Raw genomic sequence first — 18218 nt, 5'->3', positions numbered from 1 at the left:
AGTCCTCCGTCAACTTCATCAACTTGGGATCAGAGCGATCGTCCTATTTGAGAGAAGATGTGGACATCACTAAGATAGCTCTCTCTCTCTCTCTCTCTCTCTCTTTCTCTCTCTCTCCCCCCTCTCTCGCTCGCTCTCTCTCTCTCTCTCTCCCTCTCTCTCTCTCTCTCTCTCTCTCTCTCCTCCTCTCTCTCTCCCCCTCTCTGTCTCTCTCTCTCTCTCTGCCTCATGTAAACTTGTAGTTGTTCTACATGTATTTATGTATTGCTGATCTACACTGATGAGATCTAGACCTCATACTTATTACAGTGGGTGGATTTGCTTGTAAATACCTGGTATGTGCATCTTATCAGTTCTGCCATGTAACTAATAATTAATATTCACGATGATGTATGAATGTGACCTGACGTGGCAGAGTTCTGCAGATGAAGTCACACATTCAGCTCCAACACCAAATATAACAACCTTCAAATCACAGGAGGAAACATGGGTTAGGGTTAGCTTCATGTGAGCACAACACACACACACACACACACACACACACACACACACACACACAGAGTCATATGATTTCCAGTAACTGCAGAGAGGAAGTGAAAGTGTTCAGACTGGTTCTCACTTCAAGGAGCAGACGGAGGAGACGTGAAGTCTGAGGCTGGTGAGTGTTCAGCTACATTTATATTATTCATTCATATTGTTTCACTGTCACTGACTCTGGGTCAGTTTTCTACTCGTGGACTTTAGAGAGAAGAAGATTCAGGATGAACTTCTGTCAGTCAATCAACAGTTTGACTCAATGCTGTGATTGGCTGAGTCCAACACATTAAACCTACAACTGTCTCAGGTTAAAGAAACACTGAGTTTACTACCTGGCTTCATTGTGTGTGTTTGAGCTCACAGTGTTTTTCCTCTCAGAATGAAGATGAGTGTTTATGAGGAGGAAGAGGACAGAGCAGAGTCTCCAGGGTTCAGCTGTCTGTCTCTGAAGAGTGACATGTCCAAAGGTCTTCCTCTAGTCTTCAGTAAAGAACCTGGACCCTCAACCACAAAGTAAGAGACCTGCTACAAACATGTGAAGCTCCAAACTGAATCCTCACAGAATGAACCAGTGAATGATGTGTTCTGAATAAAACATGTTTGTGTTTGCAGAGGTCAGGACCACAGACTGAGAGCAGAGTCTCCAGGGTCCAGCTGTCTGTCTCTGAAGAGTGACTGGTCCATGAGAGAACCTCCACACTTCAGTAAAGAACCTGGACCCTCACCCACAGAGTAAGAGACTGTTTCTACTGGGACCTGCTCTGAAGAGGATCTAGTTTCCTCTAGTGTGGCCCCTGCATTAGGACACAGCTTCATTGAAGTTGGTGACTAATCTCTCAGAATCACTCAAAGAGCTCAGACCTCCACCAAGAACCAACACGCTCCTTATGAAACCACTTTGAAATCCAATAGAGACTCATTCTGATTTGGATCTGCACCAAATTCCACACACTGGTAAACATCAGTCCTCTGAACATGTCTGTGAAAGAGGACCCCCCCCCCCCCCGATCTGGTTCACAGACCATAACCTTCCACCAAATTTACTGGTAATCTGTTGTTTTTTATAATCCCACTAACGAACCAACCAACACACAAACATACTGGGTGAAAACAAAACCTCCTTGACAGAAGTGATGACAACCTGTGACTGTGACATGTGAGTTATCAGGACATGTCTTCACAGGGAGAGGAAGAGGAGTCATGTTTCTGAGGAGGAGCAGTCGTCCTGCTGTGCTTCGTGTCAGGACGTCCTGAAGGATCCAGTCTCCACCAGCTGTGGACACTGGTTCTGCAGACAGTGCATCACCTCATACTGGGACCAGTCTGGTTCTTCAGGAGACTCCTCCTGTCCCCAGTGTGGACAAAGATCCAGAACAGGAGCTGGAGGTCAGACAGCCGGTCAGAGCAGCACTGTACATGTGTCTGCTGATGTCTTCACTTCTGACAACAGCACATGTGGTTTTATTTTGTTCCTTCATACAGCATCAACATTTAACATCGTTAGAAAAGCACAAAGTTAAAAAGCTTTTATTTTCTGTAGTTTTTCTGTATCTGATGAAAACAATCAGCAGATTCTCAGATTCTCTGTCTCTCACATTGTTTCTTGTCTTTCAGCAGATCGTGGTCTGCAGGAGGTTTCAGATGAACATAAGCTCAGTGTGAGGAGGAGATGTGAACATGTGACTGAAGGAAGTGATGAAACAGGAAGTAGAACCCTCCTCAACAGGATCTATACTGAGCTCCACATCACAGAGGGACAGAGTGAAGAGGTTAATACTCAACATGAGGTGAGGCAGCTTGAGATGGCTTCCAAGAAGAAGATCCTCCAGGACACTCCCATCAAGGTCCACGACATCTTTAAAGCCTCCACTGACCAGCAGAGCAGCATCAGAGTCGTCCTGACCAACGGAGTCGCTGGAGTTGGAAAAACCTTCTCGGTGCAGAAGTTCACTCTGGACTGGGCAGAGGGTTCAGAGAACCAGGATGTGGGTCTGCTGGCTGTGCTTTCGTTCAGGGAGCTGAACCTGGTGAAGGACCAGCAGCACAGTCTTCTCACGCTGCTCCATGTTTTCCATCCAGCGTTACAGAAGCTCACTGCAGAGACGCTCGCTGTCTGTAAACCTTTGTTCATCTTTGACGGCCTGGATGAAAGCAGACCTTCTCTGGACTTCACCCACAGGGAGCTTGTGTCTGAGGTCACACAGAGGTCATCAGTCAACGTGCTGCTGACAAACCTCATCCGGGGGAATCTGCTTCCCTCGGCTCTCGTCTGGATAACCTCCAGACCTGCGGCGGCCAATCAGATCCCTCCTGCATGTGTTGACAGGGTCACAGAAGTACGAGGCTTCACTGAGGCCCAGAAGGAGGAGTACTTCAGGAGGAGGTTCAGTGATGAAGAGCTGTGCAGCAGAATCATCTCACACATCAAGACGTCCAGGAGCCTCCACATCATGTGTCAAATCCCAGTCTTCTGCTGGATCAGTGCTACAGTTCTGGAGCACATGTTGACCACAGACCAGAGAGGAGAGCTGCCCAAGACCCTGACTGACCTGTACTCACACTTCCTGCTGGTTCAGACAAAGAGGAAGAACAACAAGTACGGTAAGAAGAGGACTGACAGAGATGTTCTCCTGAAGCTGGGGAGGCTGGCACTTAAACATCTGGAGGAAGGAAACATCATGTTCTACCAAGAAGACCTGGAGCGGTGTGGTCTTAATGTCACAGAGGCCTCGGTGTACTCAGGAGTTTGTACTGAGATCTTCAGAAGAGAGTGTGTGATCTTCCAGAAATCAATCTACTGCTTTGTTCATCTGAGCGTTCAGGAGTTTCTGGCTGCAGTCTACATGTTCCACTGTTACACCGAGAGGAACACAGAAGAACTCAACAACTTCTTGGGAACAAATGGGAACACAGACAGTACCTTCTCCCTGGATGACCTCCTGAAGAGAACCATGGAGAAATCCCTCACTAGTACAAATGGTCATCTGGACCTGTTTGTTCGCTTCCTTCACGGCCTCAGTCTGGAGTCCAACCAGAGAGTCTTAAGAGACCTGCTGGGTCAGACAGAGATCATCCAGAGAGTCATCAACAACCTGAAGGAGATGAAGAGTGATGACATTTCTCCTGACAGAAGCATCAACATCTTCCACTGTCTGACTGAGATGAACGACCACTCAGTTCATCAGCAGATGAAACAGTTCCTGACGTCAGAGAACAGATCAGAGGAGAAACTCTCTGAGATCCACTGCTCAGCTCTGGCCTACATGCTGCAGATGTCAGAGGAGGTTCTGGATGAGTTGGACCTGGAGAAGTTCAACACATCAGACCAGGGTCGACTGAGACTGATCCCAGCTGTGAGGAACTGCAGGAAGGCTGAGTGAGTCCAGACATGATCAATAACATGTTCAATCAGTGTGTGTGTGTGTGTATCTGTGTGTGTGTGTGTGTGTGTGTGTGTGTGTGTGTGTGTGTGTGTGTGTCTGTGTCTGTGTGTGTGTGTGTGTGTGTGTGTGTGTGTGTGTGTGACTGTGTGTGTGTGTTTGTGATGAAGTCATTATTATTATTATGTACATATACAGTCTCATTGTTCTCATGTACATATGAGAACAACTAGATCAGATGTGTAGAGTGAAATCCAATGTGATCACTGTGCTAGAGTTTGAGGGTTCAGACATACGACCATGTGGGGTCCAAGGGAGGTTATTGTATATACTGTGTGTATAGACATAGATATCTGTATCTATGTCTATATGATCAAACAGCACAGAGTGAGGAGACGATCACTGACGGTTCCTTGAAACTGAAGAAGCAGGAAATATAGTTTATTCTTCTTTCTTGTCAAACCAGAGTTCCCACTCTGTGTTTGTCCTCCACCACCAACCAGTGCAGTGTCCGTCCCTCCAGGTTCCTGACATGTTGACTTCACAACAATATGAGGTCACTGTGACCTTTGACCTTTGACCACTGAAATCTAATCAGTTTCTCTTTGAGTCAAAATGTGAAGAAATCCCCTGAAGACAGACTTGAGACATCATGTTCAAGAGGCCATGAACATGTTCTGTGACCTTGACCTTTGACCTCTGACCACCTGAATCTAATGAGTTCCTCTGTTAGTCTGAATGAACGCTTGAAACAAATCTGAAAGGATTCTCTTGAGGAGTTTTTAACAAAGAGGGGATTTACCAGGGTGAGGGTCACATGATCACGTTTTGTATGAATGTTGTGTTTTCTGATTTAATTCTCACAGATTTGATATTTTCTTTAACTACAGACTCCATTGGTGTGAACTCTCAGAGACTCACTGTGAAGTCGTGGCCTCAGCTCTGAAGTCAGACCCCTCACATCTGAGAGAACTGGATCTGAGTCACAACAAGCTGCAGGATTCAGGAGTGAGGCTGCTGTGTTCTGGACTGGAGAGTCCAAACTGTCGACTGGAGACTCTATGGTCCTTAAATCCTTCTTCACTTTTCAGACTTTCTTTCTTATTGGGTCATTATTTATTTAAATTGTCTCAGTTCTGCTCTGCTCACTGTCCCTCAGTCATCTGTCACTCACCCAGCCTGTCAGTCACGTCCACCTCATCAACTCCATTCACCTGCACTCACCTGCTCCTGATCACTAAGAAAGTGTCAGTAAATAACATGTGGACTGAGGCCGAGCACTCGTCCTCCTCAGGTTTTCAAAATAAGACTCATTCTTATTGAAACACGTTGGACAGTTGATAAGTATAGAAACAAACAGGAAGTGACATCAGGAGCCATCTCTACTTTAAACAGTGTTTAATAACACAAACCTGCTCAGTGACCAACACACAGAGAAGAAGCTGATGAATGAAACAATGGTCCAACATGTCTGATCTGATATTTATCTTCAGGTCACAGACTGGACTGAGGTCAGCAGCATGTTGAGAGTCTGTGTTGACATGATGACGATCCACAACAACAGGAGGACACATTCTAATATTCATATTTCTTTATCCAGGTTGAAGAGGTGCAGTCTGACAGAGATCAGCTGTTCTTCTCTGGCTTCAGCTCTGAGGTCAAACCCCTCTCATCTGAGAGAACTGGATCTGAGTATCAACAACCTGCAGGACTCAGGAGTGAAGGAGCTGTGTGGTTTTCTACAGAGTCCAACCTGTCGACTGGAGACTCTGAGGTCAGTTCACTGACTCACTTTTGTAGATCTCATATCTATAAAACTGCATTTATACACAATTTGTCTCATTTCATTCTAATTTAACATAATTCCTCTTCATACATAACTTGAATCCATTCATTAATTAATCTGTGACATTTTAAATATTCAGCCACTTGTTAAAACACTGAGTTTAGTTCTGGATTTCCTAAACTGATCTGCAGCACAGAGACCGGGTCCAAATAATCTATTTGTACTGAATCAGGACTCGTTTTTAGTCCAACATGTCTGATCTGATATTTATCTTCAGGTCACAGACTGGACTGAGGTCAGCAGCATGTTGAGAGTCTGTGTTGACATGATGACGATCCACAACAACAGGAGGACACATTCTAATATTCATATTTCTTTATCCAGGTTGAGGAGCTGCAGTCTGTCAGAGATCAGCTGTTCTTCTCTGGCTTCAGCTCTGAGGTCAAACCCCTCTCATCTGAGAGAACTGGATCTGAGGAACAACAACCTGAAGGTCTCAGGAGTGAAGGAGCTGCTTGATCTACAGCAGAGTCCAACCTGTCGACTGGAGACTCTGAGGTCAGTAGATGGTTGGAGTCAGTCCACGCTGCTTTCATCAGTATGTTACTAAACACAGTCAGTATCACAGATCCAGGGTCTGTGCTACCAAGCAGGATTTGTGGTTATCAGGTTAACTTCAGGTTTAGTTTTTTCAGTTCTACGAAGCTCGTCCACTTCTTAACCAGGTCAATCACCATGGTAACTTCTGATGAACAGCTAACCTGCTCCAGGTTAAGTTGGAGATCAACCCGAATAGAAGCTCCGCCCACTGACCACAGTGACTCTACACTGTTGTGTGGTGCACACTCTCCTTAAAGGGACGGATAAGGGAAGTTTAAATCAACGTCTGGTTGGTTCAGTTGATCTCTAACTCACCCAGAACATCTCAATGTCTCCAGACTCATCCTGTCCCCAAAACACCAGATGACCTCAGCTTCCTGGAGACAGGTCCATGTGTGTGTCCTCAGAGACAGTGAGACAGTGTGTGTCCTCAGAGACAGTGAGACAGTGTGTGTCCATAGAGTAAGTGTATGTCCTTAGAGACAGTGAGACAGTGTGCGTCCTCAGAGACAGTGTGTGTCCTCACAGTCCTCAGAGACAGTATGTGTCCTCAGAGACAGTGAGACAGTGTGTGTCCTCAGAGTTAGTGAGACAGTGTGTGTCCTCAGAGACAGTGAGACAGTGTGTGTCCTCAGAGTCAGTGTGTGTCCAAAGAGACAGTGAGACAGTGTGTGTCCTCAGAGTCAGTGAGACAATGTGTGTCCTCAGCGACCGTGAGACAGTGTGTGTCCTCAGAGAAAGTGTGAGTACTCAGAGTCAGTGTGTGTCCTCAGAGACAGTGAGACAGTGTGTGTCCTCAGAGTCAGTGTGTGTCCTCATAGTCAGTGAGACAATGTGTGTCCTCAGCGACAGTGAGAGAGTGTGTGTCCTCAGAGACAGTGTGTGTCCTCAGAGTCAGTGAGACAGTGTGTGTCCTCAGAGACAGTGAGACAGTGTGTGTCCTCAGAGACAGTGTGTGTCTTCTTGTCTTCCACTCGTCTTGTTAGTAAACAGCAGATTCAGATCTCGTGGCCTCGAGTTATTTATCTCGTTCACACGTTATTATGTCGTGGTCACGTAATATATTTTGACCAGATGCCACCAGGGGGCGCTGTAACTTACACAAGCTGGACCACAGCTGACAGCCTCACACGAGGGACAGAGACGGTGTGGTCTTCATCTGATCTGAGACAGTTTGTCCTCTCACTTCATCAGTGAAGAACTGATCAGGTGGATCTTTGTCACAGCTCTGAGATCAGTGGGACTGAAGCCTCTCCTCATCACATGGTAACCAGGAGCTCTTTATACAGAGCAGAACCTCTGCTGAGGTCCATCTGTCTCCTCTGGTCCCAGTTTGTCAGAAGCAGATGTTCATCAACACACAGTGAAACATGGCTTCACCTGTAACAGCAGTAAATCCACCTCTCAGGTGTCCACTCTGCACTTTGACATGCAGAGGACACACACTGAGCTCTTAGCGTGTTCATTCCAACACGTGAACATGAAGCAGAGAGGAAGCTGCTCCACCTCTGAACAGGACTGAAGTCCCTGCTGCTCTTTCTACTGGATGAGCTGCATCACTGACTCACAGCTGATGAAGTGAGTCTCTGTGACACTGATGTCTTCTTCTCTCAACAGGTGGTCAAAAGAAAAGAACCTGTATTTATGAAACTATGAAAATGAAAAGAATTGATGTCATGTTTTTACAAGAAACGCATAGTGATTTTAATAATGAGTCTGACTGGAGGAGGGAGTGGGGAGGGGAGGCCATTTTAAGTCACAACACTTCCCTGAGCGCAGGAGTGGGCTTCCTCTTCTCCACGGCTTTTAAACCGAACTCGCTGGAGGTCAAACATGTGATCCAGGGGAGGCTTCTTTTAGCCAAAGCTCAGTTCCACCATTTTACTGCTGTTTTTATTAACGTCTCTGCTCCAGCAACCGGTGCAGAGAGGAAGCAGCTTTTTACTGAAAATAAGTGAGATTCTTAATGATTGTGCCATGGAGGATTTTTTGTTCTTGGGGGGGGATTTTAACTGCACTGAAGATGCGGTTTTAGACCTTAACCACGCAGAGCCTCATCCAGCCTCTCAGCACGCCTTAAAGCAGCTGGTCCGCTCTCACGGCCTGGTGGACGTGTGGAGGAGGATGCACCCAGACTGCAGACAGTACACCTGGTCCCACATCAGAGAGAGTAGGATCTCCTCAGCCAGGTTAGACAGGATGTATTGTTTTAAACATCATTTTAACATTTTTAAAAGCTGTGCTATCATGCCGGCTGGTTTTAGTGATCATTCCCTGCTTTTATGTCATGTGTTTATCAGGAATGTTTTACCCAAGAGCGCCTATTGGCATTTTAACTCTGTTTTAACATTCGATAAGAATTTTAAAGATGTTCTTATGTATTTCTGGGGTGTTTTTAGACAGAGGAAGGGCGAGTTTAGTAATCTTAGGCAGTGGTGGGACCACGGTAAGACACAAATACGCCTATTGTGTCAACAACACACCCTCAATGTCACAAGAGACGCCACCCGATCCATGAAAGATCTAGAGACCGACATAGTGGAACTAGAACATTTAAGTGAGTCCACCGGAAATCGAGGTTATATTGAAAACCTCAAAGAAAAAAAAATGGCTTTAGCCGACCTGTTAGAACGTAAAGTACAGGGCGCGTTAGTCAGGTCTCGGTTCCTGAACATCAGTGACATGGATCCTCCAACTAGCTACTTCTTCAGTCTGGAGAAAAAGAACGGGCAGAGGAGAGTAATCCACACCCTGCTCTCAGACACAGGGGAAGAGCTGATGGAGCCAGATCAGAGAGCGGGCTGTGAGCACTGTACTCTTCTGAGGAAGAACACACAGGCAGGGAGGAGTTCTGTGAAGAACTATCTCAGGTCTCAGAAGAGTCCAACTCATAGCTCGCTGCCCCCCTCCGGATGCAGGAGCTGCTGACCGCCCTGCAAGGCATGCAGGGACGGCGGGCTCCTGGCATTGACGGACTGACACCGGAGTTTTATAAAGCTTACTGGGGCATTTTATCACACGATCTTTTACAGGTTTTTAATGAGTGTCTGGCGTCTGGCTCCATGCCAGTGTCCTGCAGGAGGGCTGTCCTCACACTGCTCCTGAAGAAGGGGAACCTGCAGGACATCAAGAACTGGCGCCCTGCGTCATTGCTCTGTGTGGATTACAAACTTCTGTCCAAAGCACTGGCCTCCAGGCTGGGGAAGGCTATGGAGCAGGTCATTCACAGGGACCAGACCTACTGTGTGCCCGGCAGGTCCATGGTGGACAATGTCCACCTCATTCGAGACCTTTTGGATGTCTCCAGTTCATTAGATGTAGATATAGGCTTGATTTCCCTAGACCAAGAAAAAGCTTTTGACCGCGTTGAACACAGCTTCCTGTGGCAAGTGATGGGGAAGTTTGGGTTCAGCGCTGGCTTCATAGCTAAGATCAAGGTGCTGTACCGTGACGTTGAGAGCGTGTTAAAGATCAACGGCAGTCTGAGTGCTCCTTTCAGGGTAGGTAGAGGTGTCAGGCAGGGCTGTGCTCTGTCGGGGATGCTCTACGCACTCTCCCTGGAACCTCTCCTCCGCAGAATAAGATCCAGCATGCAAGGTGTGTTTTATCCTGGTTTTAGTGGCAACATGATTTTATCGGCTTATGCCGACGATCTTATTGTTTTTATTAAAGACCAGACGGATGTGGATATTTTAGCCAAAATCTTAAATGATTTTAGCGTGGCATCGGCCGCGAGGGTCAACTGGAAAAAAAAGCGAAGCCCTCGCGGTCGGGGAGTGGCCTGGAGGTCTCCCAGTTCTCCCCCAAAACCTGAAATGGAAGAGGGAGGGCATAAAGTACCTCGGGGTGTTTTTAGGAAACAACGACATACATAAGAAGAACTGGGAGAACGTCACAGAAAAAATAGAAAACAAACTGTTAAAATGGAAATGGCTGCTCCCAAAAATGTCTCTTAGAGGGAGGGTACTGGTTTTAAATAATCTTGTGGCATCCCAACTGTGGCACCACCTGATGTGTGTGGAACCCCCCCCTGGCCTGCTTTCCACTTTACAGAAGAAAATGGTGGATTTTTTCTGGGGGGGTCTACACTGGGGGCCACAGGGGGTGCTGTTTTTAGCCAGGGAGGAGGGGGGACAAGGCCTCGTCCACCTGGCCAGCCGGACTGAAACTTTTAGAATTCAATTCATTAAAAAGTACCTCACAGGCCCAGCAGATCTGGTGTGGAGAGATGTGGCCAGCAGCATCCTTAGGCGTGCCAATAACCTAGGGGATGATGCTCTGTTTTTAACAGATTCTAAATTATTAAAATTAAGTGGGTTGCCTCCTTTTTATCAAGGTGTTTTTAAATCATGGGCCCTTTTTAACAAAACAAGGTGTCAAAAAGCAGACTCTCTGTACTGGTTGTTGAGAGAACCAATCGTGAATGGAGCCAGACTGGACGTCAGCGGCACAACAACACCCGGCCTTATGGCGGCGCTGACCCGGTCTGGAACGGTGACCCTACAGCAGCTGGTGGATGCAGTGGGGCCGGCACTCAACAACGCCCAGGCCCTGGGCTCCCTGCTGGGGCTGCAGTCTTCCCGGAGGGCCCAGAGGATCCTGGAGCTCTGGACCCAGAGGCTCTCCATCCGGGAAAAGGACCTCCTGAGGGCCTACCAGAGGGGGGAGACCGCACCAGAGGCTGCAGACCCCTATCCAGATATTATCCTGAGCCCAGGCCTGGGAAAAAAGACCGGCCCCCTACTAACTGAAATAAACACACACAAACTAACAATTCACAGAGCGGACAAAGAGACGCTGTACAGAAACTGTGTAAAAAGCATCCACCAGACCGGACTGAGCAACAGACCCCCCACTGTGTGGTCACAGAGGTGGGGGGAGCATGGACCCAGCCCACAGTGGAGGATTTTATACAAACCTCCCCTTAGGAAAAGAACAGCGACCTCCAGTGGAGAATTTTACACGGCGCCGTCGCTTCCAACGCTTTTATTTCTATTCTTAATCCCACCGTTCTTAACAAGTGTCCATTTTGTGACCTGCGTGAGACTATTTATCATGTTTTTACTGAGTGCAAGAGACTGACAAGTCATCCTCTGCACCATCACCAACAATGAGCTGTCCTCTACACACTCTTTAACAGACTGAGGTTTTTTTAACAGCAGCACTTTTGTTTATTTATTTGAATAATAAGTGTTTTTTGTAAAATGAAGACAATTTCACAAGCACTTATTTTGTAAATAAACATACACACACACTCTCTCTCCTAAACATACACACACACTCTCTCTCTCTTTCTCTCTCACACACACACAAGCAGTGAATTCTGAGCTTGTTGTAAATATTAGATTTTGACATTAAATGTAAAGTTTCCCTCTTCTTCATTTCTTGTGTTTTCTCATGCATGATGATTGATTTTTTTGTCTCTGTGCATGGTGTGTGTGTCTGTGTGTGTGTGTGTGTGTGTGTGGTCCTCGGTTCAGGAATCTACCTCGTGCCATCTACATTTCCATTTCTTTGGTGACCTTTGTGTACACGCTCACCAACATCGCCTACTTCTCCTCCATGTCGCCCGAGGAGCTGCGACATGGAACACAGGTTGTGTTTCTCCGGAGCCAGAGAGGGTCACCTGCCGAGCCTGCTGGCCATGATCCACTATAAGTACTGCACGCCCATCCCCGCCCTGCTGTGCTGTGTACGTACAGGCTCCGCCCCCTGCTCCCTGTGTCTTTGTGCAGTTTGTTCCTTTGTCACCTGTTTTCTCTCTCGTTCGTGTAAAAGTCGTTTCGAAACACGTGGATGAATTTAGGACCGAGGTGCCTGACGTCTGTGTGGACTGTGTTTGCAGTGCACTGCCACCATCGTTATTCTCTGCATCGGAGAAACACACAACCTCATCAACTACGTGTCCTTCATCAACTACCTGTCGTACGGCGTCACCATCGCAGGCCTGCTGTACTACCGCTGGAAGAAGCCCAACCTCTACCGACCAATCAAGGTGCAGAGCTACTGTGAGAGGTGACACATCGCCCACTGCGCCTGGCCAAAGGTGAATAAATATCTGTGTGTGTCTGTGTGTGTGTGTGTTGTCTCCAGGTGAACCTGCTGGTTCCTGTGTGTTACCTGATGTTCTGGGCCCTGCTGCTGGGATTCAGTCTCTACTCGGAGCCGGTGGTTTGTGGCGTCGGCCTCGTCATCATGCTCACCGGCGTCCCCGTCTACTTCCTGGGTGTTCACTGGAGAGAAAAACCAAAGTGTATCTACAGCTTCATCGGTGAGTTTCTCAAACACTGGGGACTGGCTGCAGTGTTGGTGCTTAACCCCCCCTCCTCCATGTTAGCTGATGGGACTTGAACCAAACAAAGAAAATCAAAGAAGACCTTAAATAAATGGTTTCATGAAGTGAATTCAGTTTCTTTAAGGACCGGTCCAGTCTCAGTTTGGATTCTCTCAGTCTCCCTCACGTGTCTGATCAGTAACTTGAGACTTGTCTCTTCCTGCAGAGAGGGCGACCTACGTGGGCCAGAGGTTGTGCTTCGTGGTGTTTCCTCAGATCGACCCCATCGAGAACGCCGACCCCTCAGAATGGACTGACCGCTCGTCACGCAGGAGCAGTTTGTCTTAAAACTCTTTTCTGAATACATGAAGATGTTTCCAGTCCAGACACCGGCTCCTGCTCTGGGATCTGCTGGTTTGACCTTTCACCTTCTGAGACTCTTTATTTGTGCTCGGGCCGCCTGCACTTTTTATTTCTTTTCCTCTTTTTTTACTAAGTCGACAAACACAAAAATCTAATGTCGACAGAGCGACACTGTGAAAATGACTTTAATTCCCATTTGGGAGGAATTTGTTCCTCTTGTGTAACACGACTGGACGACGTGTTTTGTGCCTTTAGACCTTTTCACACCAAGTCTACACAGATCCAGAGTCAGGAATCTGAATACAGTCAGAAAACACACGTGTGCATCAGCTCTGGTACAAAATATCCACATGTTTCTAAACCGTGATAAGTTTGATCTACATCTTCTCTTCTGTGTTTCTGACTGAGGAACCAGAGGGAAATGATCTTCTTCAGGATAATGTTTCTAAACCTTTGATTATTTTATTTTCATTTAAAGCTGCTTTCAAACTGTCATGTCCCTGAAATGTTCTGGAGGAACAGACACGTCTGAGTCAGTGTCTCTGGACATGTTCTGGATCTTCTCCTGCAGCCTCCTGGTAACATGTGTGTAACATGTCAGAGTGAGTCCATGTGAGGAACCAGCAGGACAATGTGTGGAAGCTTCCCAGTGAGCGAGTGGACGTGTTGATGAGGTTTCTAACACGTGACGTGAAACTAGAAGAACACAAACATCTCAGGATGAAGAAGAGGAGCCGGACACGTAGAAGATGAAGACGTCCACTTGGAAACACGAGGAGGTTCCAGATCTTCTGGTGATGAGGGCCGATTCCGGTGTGGAGGAGATGTAAACAACAACACTGATTTTTCCACAGCAGAGTTTATACGTCATGTCCCGCCCCCTGCTGCTCTACAGGCTCCGCCCCTGCTGCTCTACAGGCCCCGCCCCTCGCCTGGATGTTCCCACATGTTCCTGTTTGAACGAGTCGGACCCGACAACCTGCTGCTGCTCTTCAAACACTAACTACACAGAAAGTCCAGACAACATTTACACAGTGCTGGTTTGAAGCAGTCACATGTGATTATTAATATTTTCACACACGTAGTTGTTGTGTGTGGATAAACAGCACAACTTCCTTTACACTTGTGTCCAATGTGTCCCAACGTGTTTCTGAACAGTGTCCCGATGTGGTTCCATCACGTTTCGCCCTCAGTGCGTCTGATCATGTTTAAATGAAGCTGTGAACTTCTCCTGAGTTCTGCTGCAGTTTGAATTACTCATAACGATTTTCCTCCAAAAGGAAAATTTGCAAAGTTAATTCTGTATTTTGAATTCAAGTCTTTAACAGACCTGGAGTCAGTGTAAGGATCTGAGAACTGCAGTGATATCATTTACCTTCTCAGTGTCAGTGACAACTTGACAACAGAACATTCGGCTGAAGATAAATGGAAGTTTTTCCAAATCCTGCAGAGACATGAATCCTTAATAACGGACATGTTCTGTACTGATGATCTGACTTTGTCTCCCCCGTCTTCAAAAACTTCAGATTCATCTTAATGAAGAAAATCCCGACGAGTCCAATCGCTGATTTAAAAGTGTTTTCATCGTCTTATCTCCTAGAACCTGGTTCAATAATCCAGAACAAGGATCTGAACCTATGGAGGAATGAACCGTCCTCAGAATCTAAAGTGTCCGATCCTGTGTGTCATGTGACTCCTGGGGATGATGTCATCAGGGGCTCAGTCCAGTTTTAACTGGCTCAGGATGAAGCTACTGGAACAATATGTGTAAAGTGACTTGGTGTGAAAAGGCCTTTACTGGGGGAAATGTATATTTAATATTGTTTATTAACTGATTCACCATATTAGACTTTAATATATGTTGCGAGTGCCTTTTGTTGTGTGTTTTGCATTTTGCACTTTGGTCTTCTACACAAGTTGCTCTGGTCAGTAAACAGCCAGGGGGCGCTGTGTGCCCGAGATGGAGTGTGTTAACCGTTAACCCAGTAGCTGTGTGTTCACCTCACCTTCATCTGATCTACTGACTGTGAACACACCTAGACACTTTCTCACAGGTCGTGTTTTTACAAAATAAAAGTCTAATGTTATTAAAGTATGTGACTGAGAGAGAAGCGTCCACGTCCTGAATCTCTCTGACCTCTGACCTGTGATTTAACAGACGTGTCACATGACACATGTTGTTTCTAACTGAGCCTGAACACGAGCCATCGTCTTAGTCCAATAATTATTTTAGACTTTTACACTGATCTGATAAATAAAAACGAGGATATGTTAAAACAGATTTGTGTGAGACACGTGTTTCAAACCATAGCAGTGGATGTTCCTGCTCAGATGTTTGTGTTTGAATGGAAAACAGGTTTATTGTGAAAAGAGTTAAAATCCAAACTCACTTGTTTCAGCACAAAACGTCTCTGGTGTTAATTTGTTCTTCTGATTCGAGCAGTTGAATAAAATCTGTGTCTCAAAACCACGAAGCATTTGAACTGTGTGTAAATCAAAAGTGATTAAAGATGGATGACATGAGGACTCCCAGGACTGAAGCCAGTCGCCCCCTGGTGGCAGACTGCAGTATAGGTCACACACCCCACCTCCTCCATGTTAGCAGATGGGACACGGGCTCAACAAAAACAAAAGAAACTAAATCTGAGTAGAAGTTAAATAAATGTTTGTAAAGATGTTTCAGTCGTTTGTTCAAGTTTCTGATCAGTTTGGTTTGAATCAGTTATTAATGAAAACAAGTGTAGACGTGATGATTGACAGATGAGACTGACTCCTGTTGGAGACGCTCCCAGTCAGGACTCAGTGTGAAAGTGAAGATCTGGATTCATGATCCCACACCGTCCATTATTAACTAAATACATGATCCTAAGTTTGTTATCCACATCATAACATCACGATAAAACATGAACTGTGAACCAGTTCATCTTCATGGGTATGAACTGGACTTTGAACTGGGAGGTTTCAAGATTGAACTGGTTCCACAGGGAGGAGCAGCATGAGAACAGGGAGCGGTCAGACTCCATTTTCACCTGGACGAGCAGAAGGAAGGAAAGTGAGCAGGTGAGTGTGAACACAACTTTCTGAAAGTTTCACTGTCTCACTCTCACACCTGCTGTTAACATCCGTCTGCTGATCACATGACTCTAAGTTTGTCAGTTCACACCTGGTGACAGACGTCATGTGATCGGATCCCAGAGACAGATGTGAACAGCAGGTCTGGATCAAAGAGACTTCAAAGGACTAATTAACAGAGTTAACTCACAGTTTCACTTTTTATCTTCATCTGTTCATCAAGTGTTTAATAACACAACGTGTTTTCACAATCATACGTTACAGCAGTGGTCACCAACCAGTCCAGAGTCTTCACTGTGGATCCCAGTAAAGCTCTGGACTCACTGGCTGAGGTGTGAGGGACATCGACCTGCTGAGCCAGGTACACACACACACACACACACACACACACACACACACACACATATAACTTCATACTGGTTTTGTGTGAGTTTTAAAGTGAATATAAAGTTGAAGAGCTTGTGTTTGACCTTCATTTGGGCACAAAGCCATAGAACTGAGTGGAGACACAGAGGCTGCTTCAAGCTGTGACTGATGTGCTCTCAGTGTTACTGTCTATAAAGTTCTGTGATTCATTTCCAGCCTTTATGACGTGAACATGATTCTAGATGTTGAGTTTCTTCTCTTAGTGGCCGGGGGTTGAAGGTCACATGAACTTTTACAAGCTTTTATTAATTAACTTTAATGTAGTTGATTGGTTTGAGTGGAGATCAGGAAATGAGAGAGAGAGAGAGAGAGAGAGAGAGAGAGAGAGAGAGAGAGAGAGAGAGAGAGAGAGAGAGAGAGACTCTTGTCCTTCCTGAGGTTTCTGATGTGATCACTGTATTTCCTTGTATATAAGTACTCCTGTGTACTCAAATAAATACCAGTACTAAAAACTATGAAGCCCTGCATCTATTTCACAATAAAACATTAATAAAAAATGAATTGATTCAGTCGACAGAAACGCTGGAGTGCTTTTATTTTGAAATGGGTCGGCTACAGGAAGTGTTGCAAATATTTGTGTTTGTGACGTTTTGAACAGATAAACATTGAAACTGGTGTGAAAGATCATTTCACTGTGTTCTGCTGTAAACTGAGCACAGAACCAGAGGAAATAGACCAGACCTTGAATATCTAGAAGAGCAGCGTGGCCTGAACCACAACTGAGCCGCAGCCGGTGCAACATGGACGAGGACACTTCAGAGCAAGTTGGACCCTCAACCACAAAGTAAGAGACCTGCTACAAACATGTGAAGCTCCAAACTGAATCCTCACAGAATGAACCAGTGAATGATGTGTTCTGAATAAAAACATGTTTGTGTTTGCAGAGGTCAGGACCAGAGACTGAGAGCAGAGTCTCCAGGGTCCAGCTGTCTGTCTCTGAAGAGTGACTGGTCCAAAGGACCTAATCCACCAAACTTCAGTAAAGAACCTGGACCCTCACCCACAGAGTAAGAGACTGTTTCTACTGGGACCTGCTCTGAAGAGGATCTAGTTTCCTCTAGTGTGGCCCCTGCATTAGGACACAGCTTCATTGAAGTTGGTGACTAATCTCTCAGAATCACTCAAAGAGCTCAGACCTCCACCAAGAACCAACACGCTCCTTATGAAACCACTTTGAAATCCACTAGAGACTCATTCTGATTTGGATCTGCACCAAATTCCACACACTGGTAAACATCAGTCCTCTGAACATGTCTGTGAAAGAGGACCCCCCCCCCCCCCCCCCCGATCTGGTTCACAGACCACAACCTTCCACCAAGTTCACTGGTAATCTGTTGTTTTTTATAATCCCACTAACGAACCAACCAACACACAAACATACTGGGTGAAAACAAAACCTCCTTGACAGAAGTAATGACAACCTGTGACTGTGACATGTGAGTTATCAGGACATGTCTTCACAGGGAGAGGAAGAGGAGTCATGTTTCTGAGGAGGAGCAGTCGTCCTGCTGTGCTTCGTGTCAGGACGTCCTGAAGGATCCAGTCTCCACCAGCTGTGGACACTGGTTCTGCAGACAGTGCATCACCTCATACTGGGACCAGTCTGGTTCTTCAGGAGACTCCTCCTGTCCCCAGTGTGGACAAAGATCCAGAACAGGAGCTGGAGGTCAGACAGCCGGTCAGAGCAGCACTGTACATGTGTCTGCTGATGTCTTCACTTCTGACAACAGCACATGTGGTTTTATTTTGTTCCTTCATACAGCATCAACATTTAACATCG

At 46.2% G+C, this 18218-nt stretch overlaps 2 protein-coding genes and 1 pseudogene across 3 annotated transcripts in view; all 3 read left to right on the top strand.

Moving 5' to 3' along the window:
- Positions 1-95, top strand: part of LOC128444295 (spatacsin) — a 1700-nt gene extending 1605 nt beyond the window's left edge. Inside the window, exon 5 of the mRNA XM_053426693.1 lies at positions 1-95. This exon is cut by the window's left edge and continues 540 nt beyond it. The gene's annotated coding sequence lies outside the window, so the exon portion shown is untranslated.
- The window catches only part of LOC128444275 (NACHT, LRR and PYD domains-containing protein 12-like), a 71057-nt gene that overhangs the window by 25984 nt on the left and 26855 nt on the right, over positions 1-18218 (top strand). Inside the window, exons 1-4 of one of the 2 annotated variants that reach the window (XM_053426663.1) lie at positions 15911-16000; positions 17037-17222; positions 17323-17445; positions 17902-18104. In XM_053426663.1, coding sequence (XP_053282638.1) covers positions 17179-17222; positions 17323-17445; positions 17902-18104 — 370 coding nt within the window. In that variant the 5' untranslated portion in view covers positions 15911-16000; positions 17037-17178. Of the gene's footprint in view, positions 1-15910; positions 16001-17036; positions 17223-17322; positions 17446-17901; positions 18105-18218 lie in introns of those variants that run through there. The other variant, XM_053426662.1, reaches the window with a different exon arrangement.
- LOC128444036 (asc-type amino acid transporter 1-like) lies at positions 9696-13229 on the top strand (annotated as a pseudogene).

Source organism: Pleuronectes platessa, chromosome 7 (assembly GCF_947347685.1).
Source record: "Pleuronectes platessa chromosome 7, fPlePla1.1, whole genome shotgun sequence".
Lineage (NCBI taxonomy): Eukaryota > Metazoa > Chordata > Actinopteri > Pleuronectiformes > Pleuronectidae > Pleuronectes > Pleuronectes platessa.
Note: the sequence above shows the minus strand (reverse complement) of the source record. Positions and strands in the feature narration are given on the sequence as shown.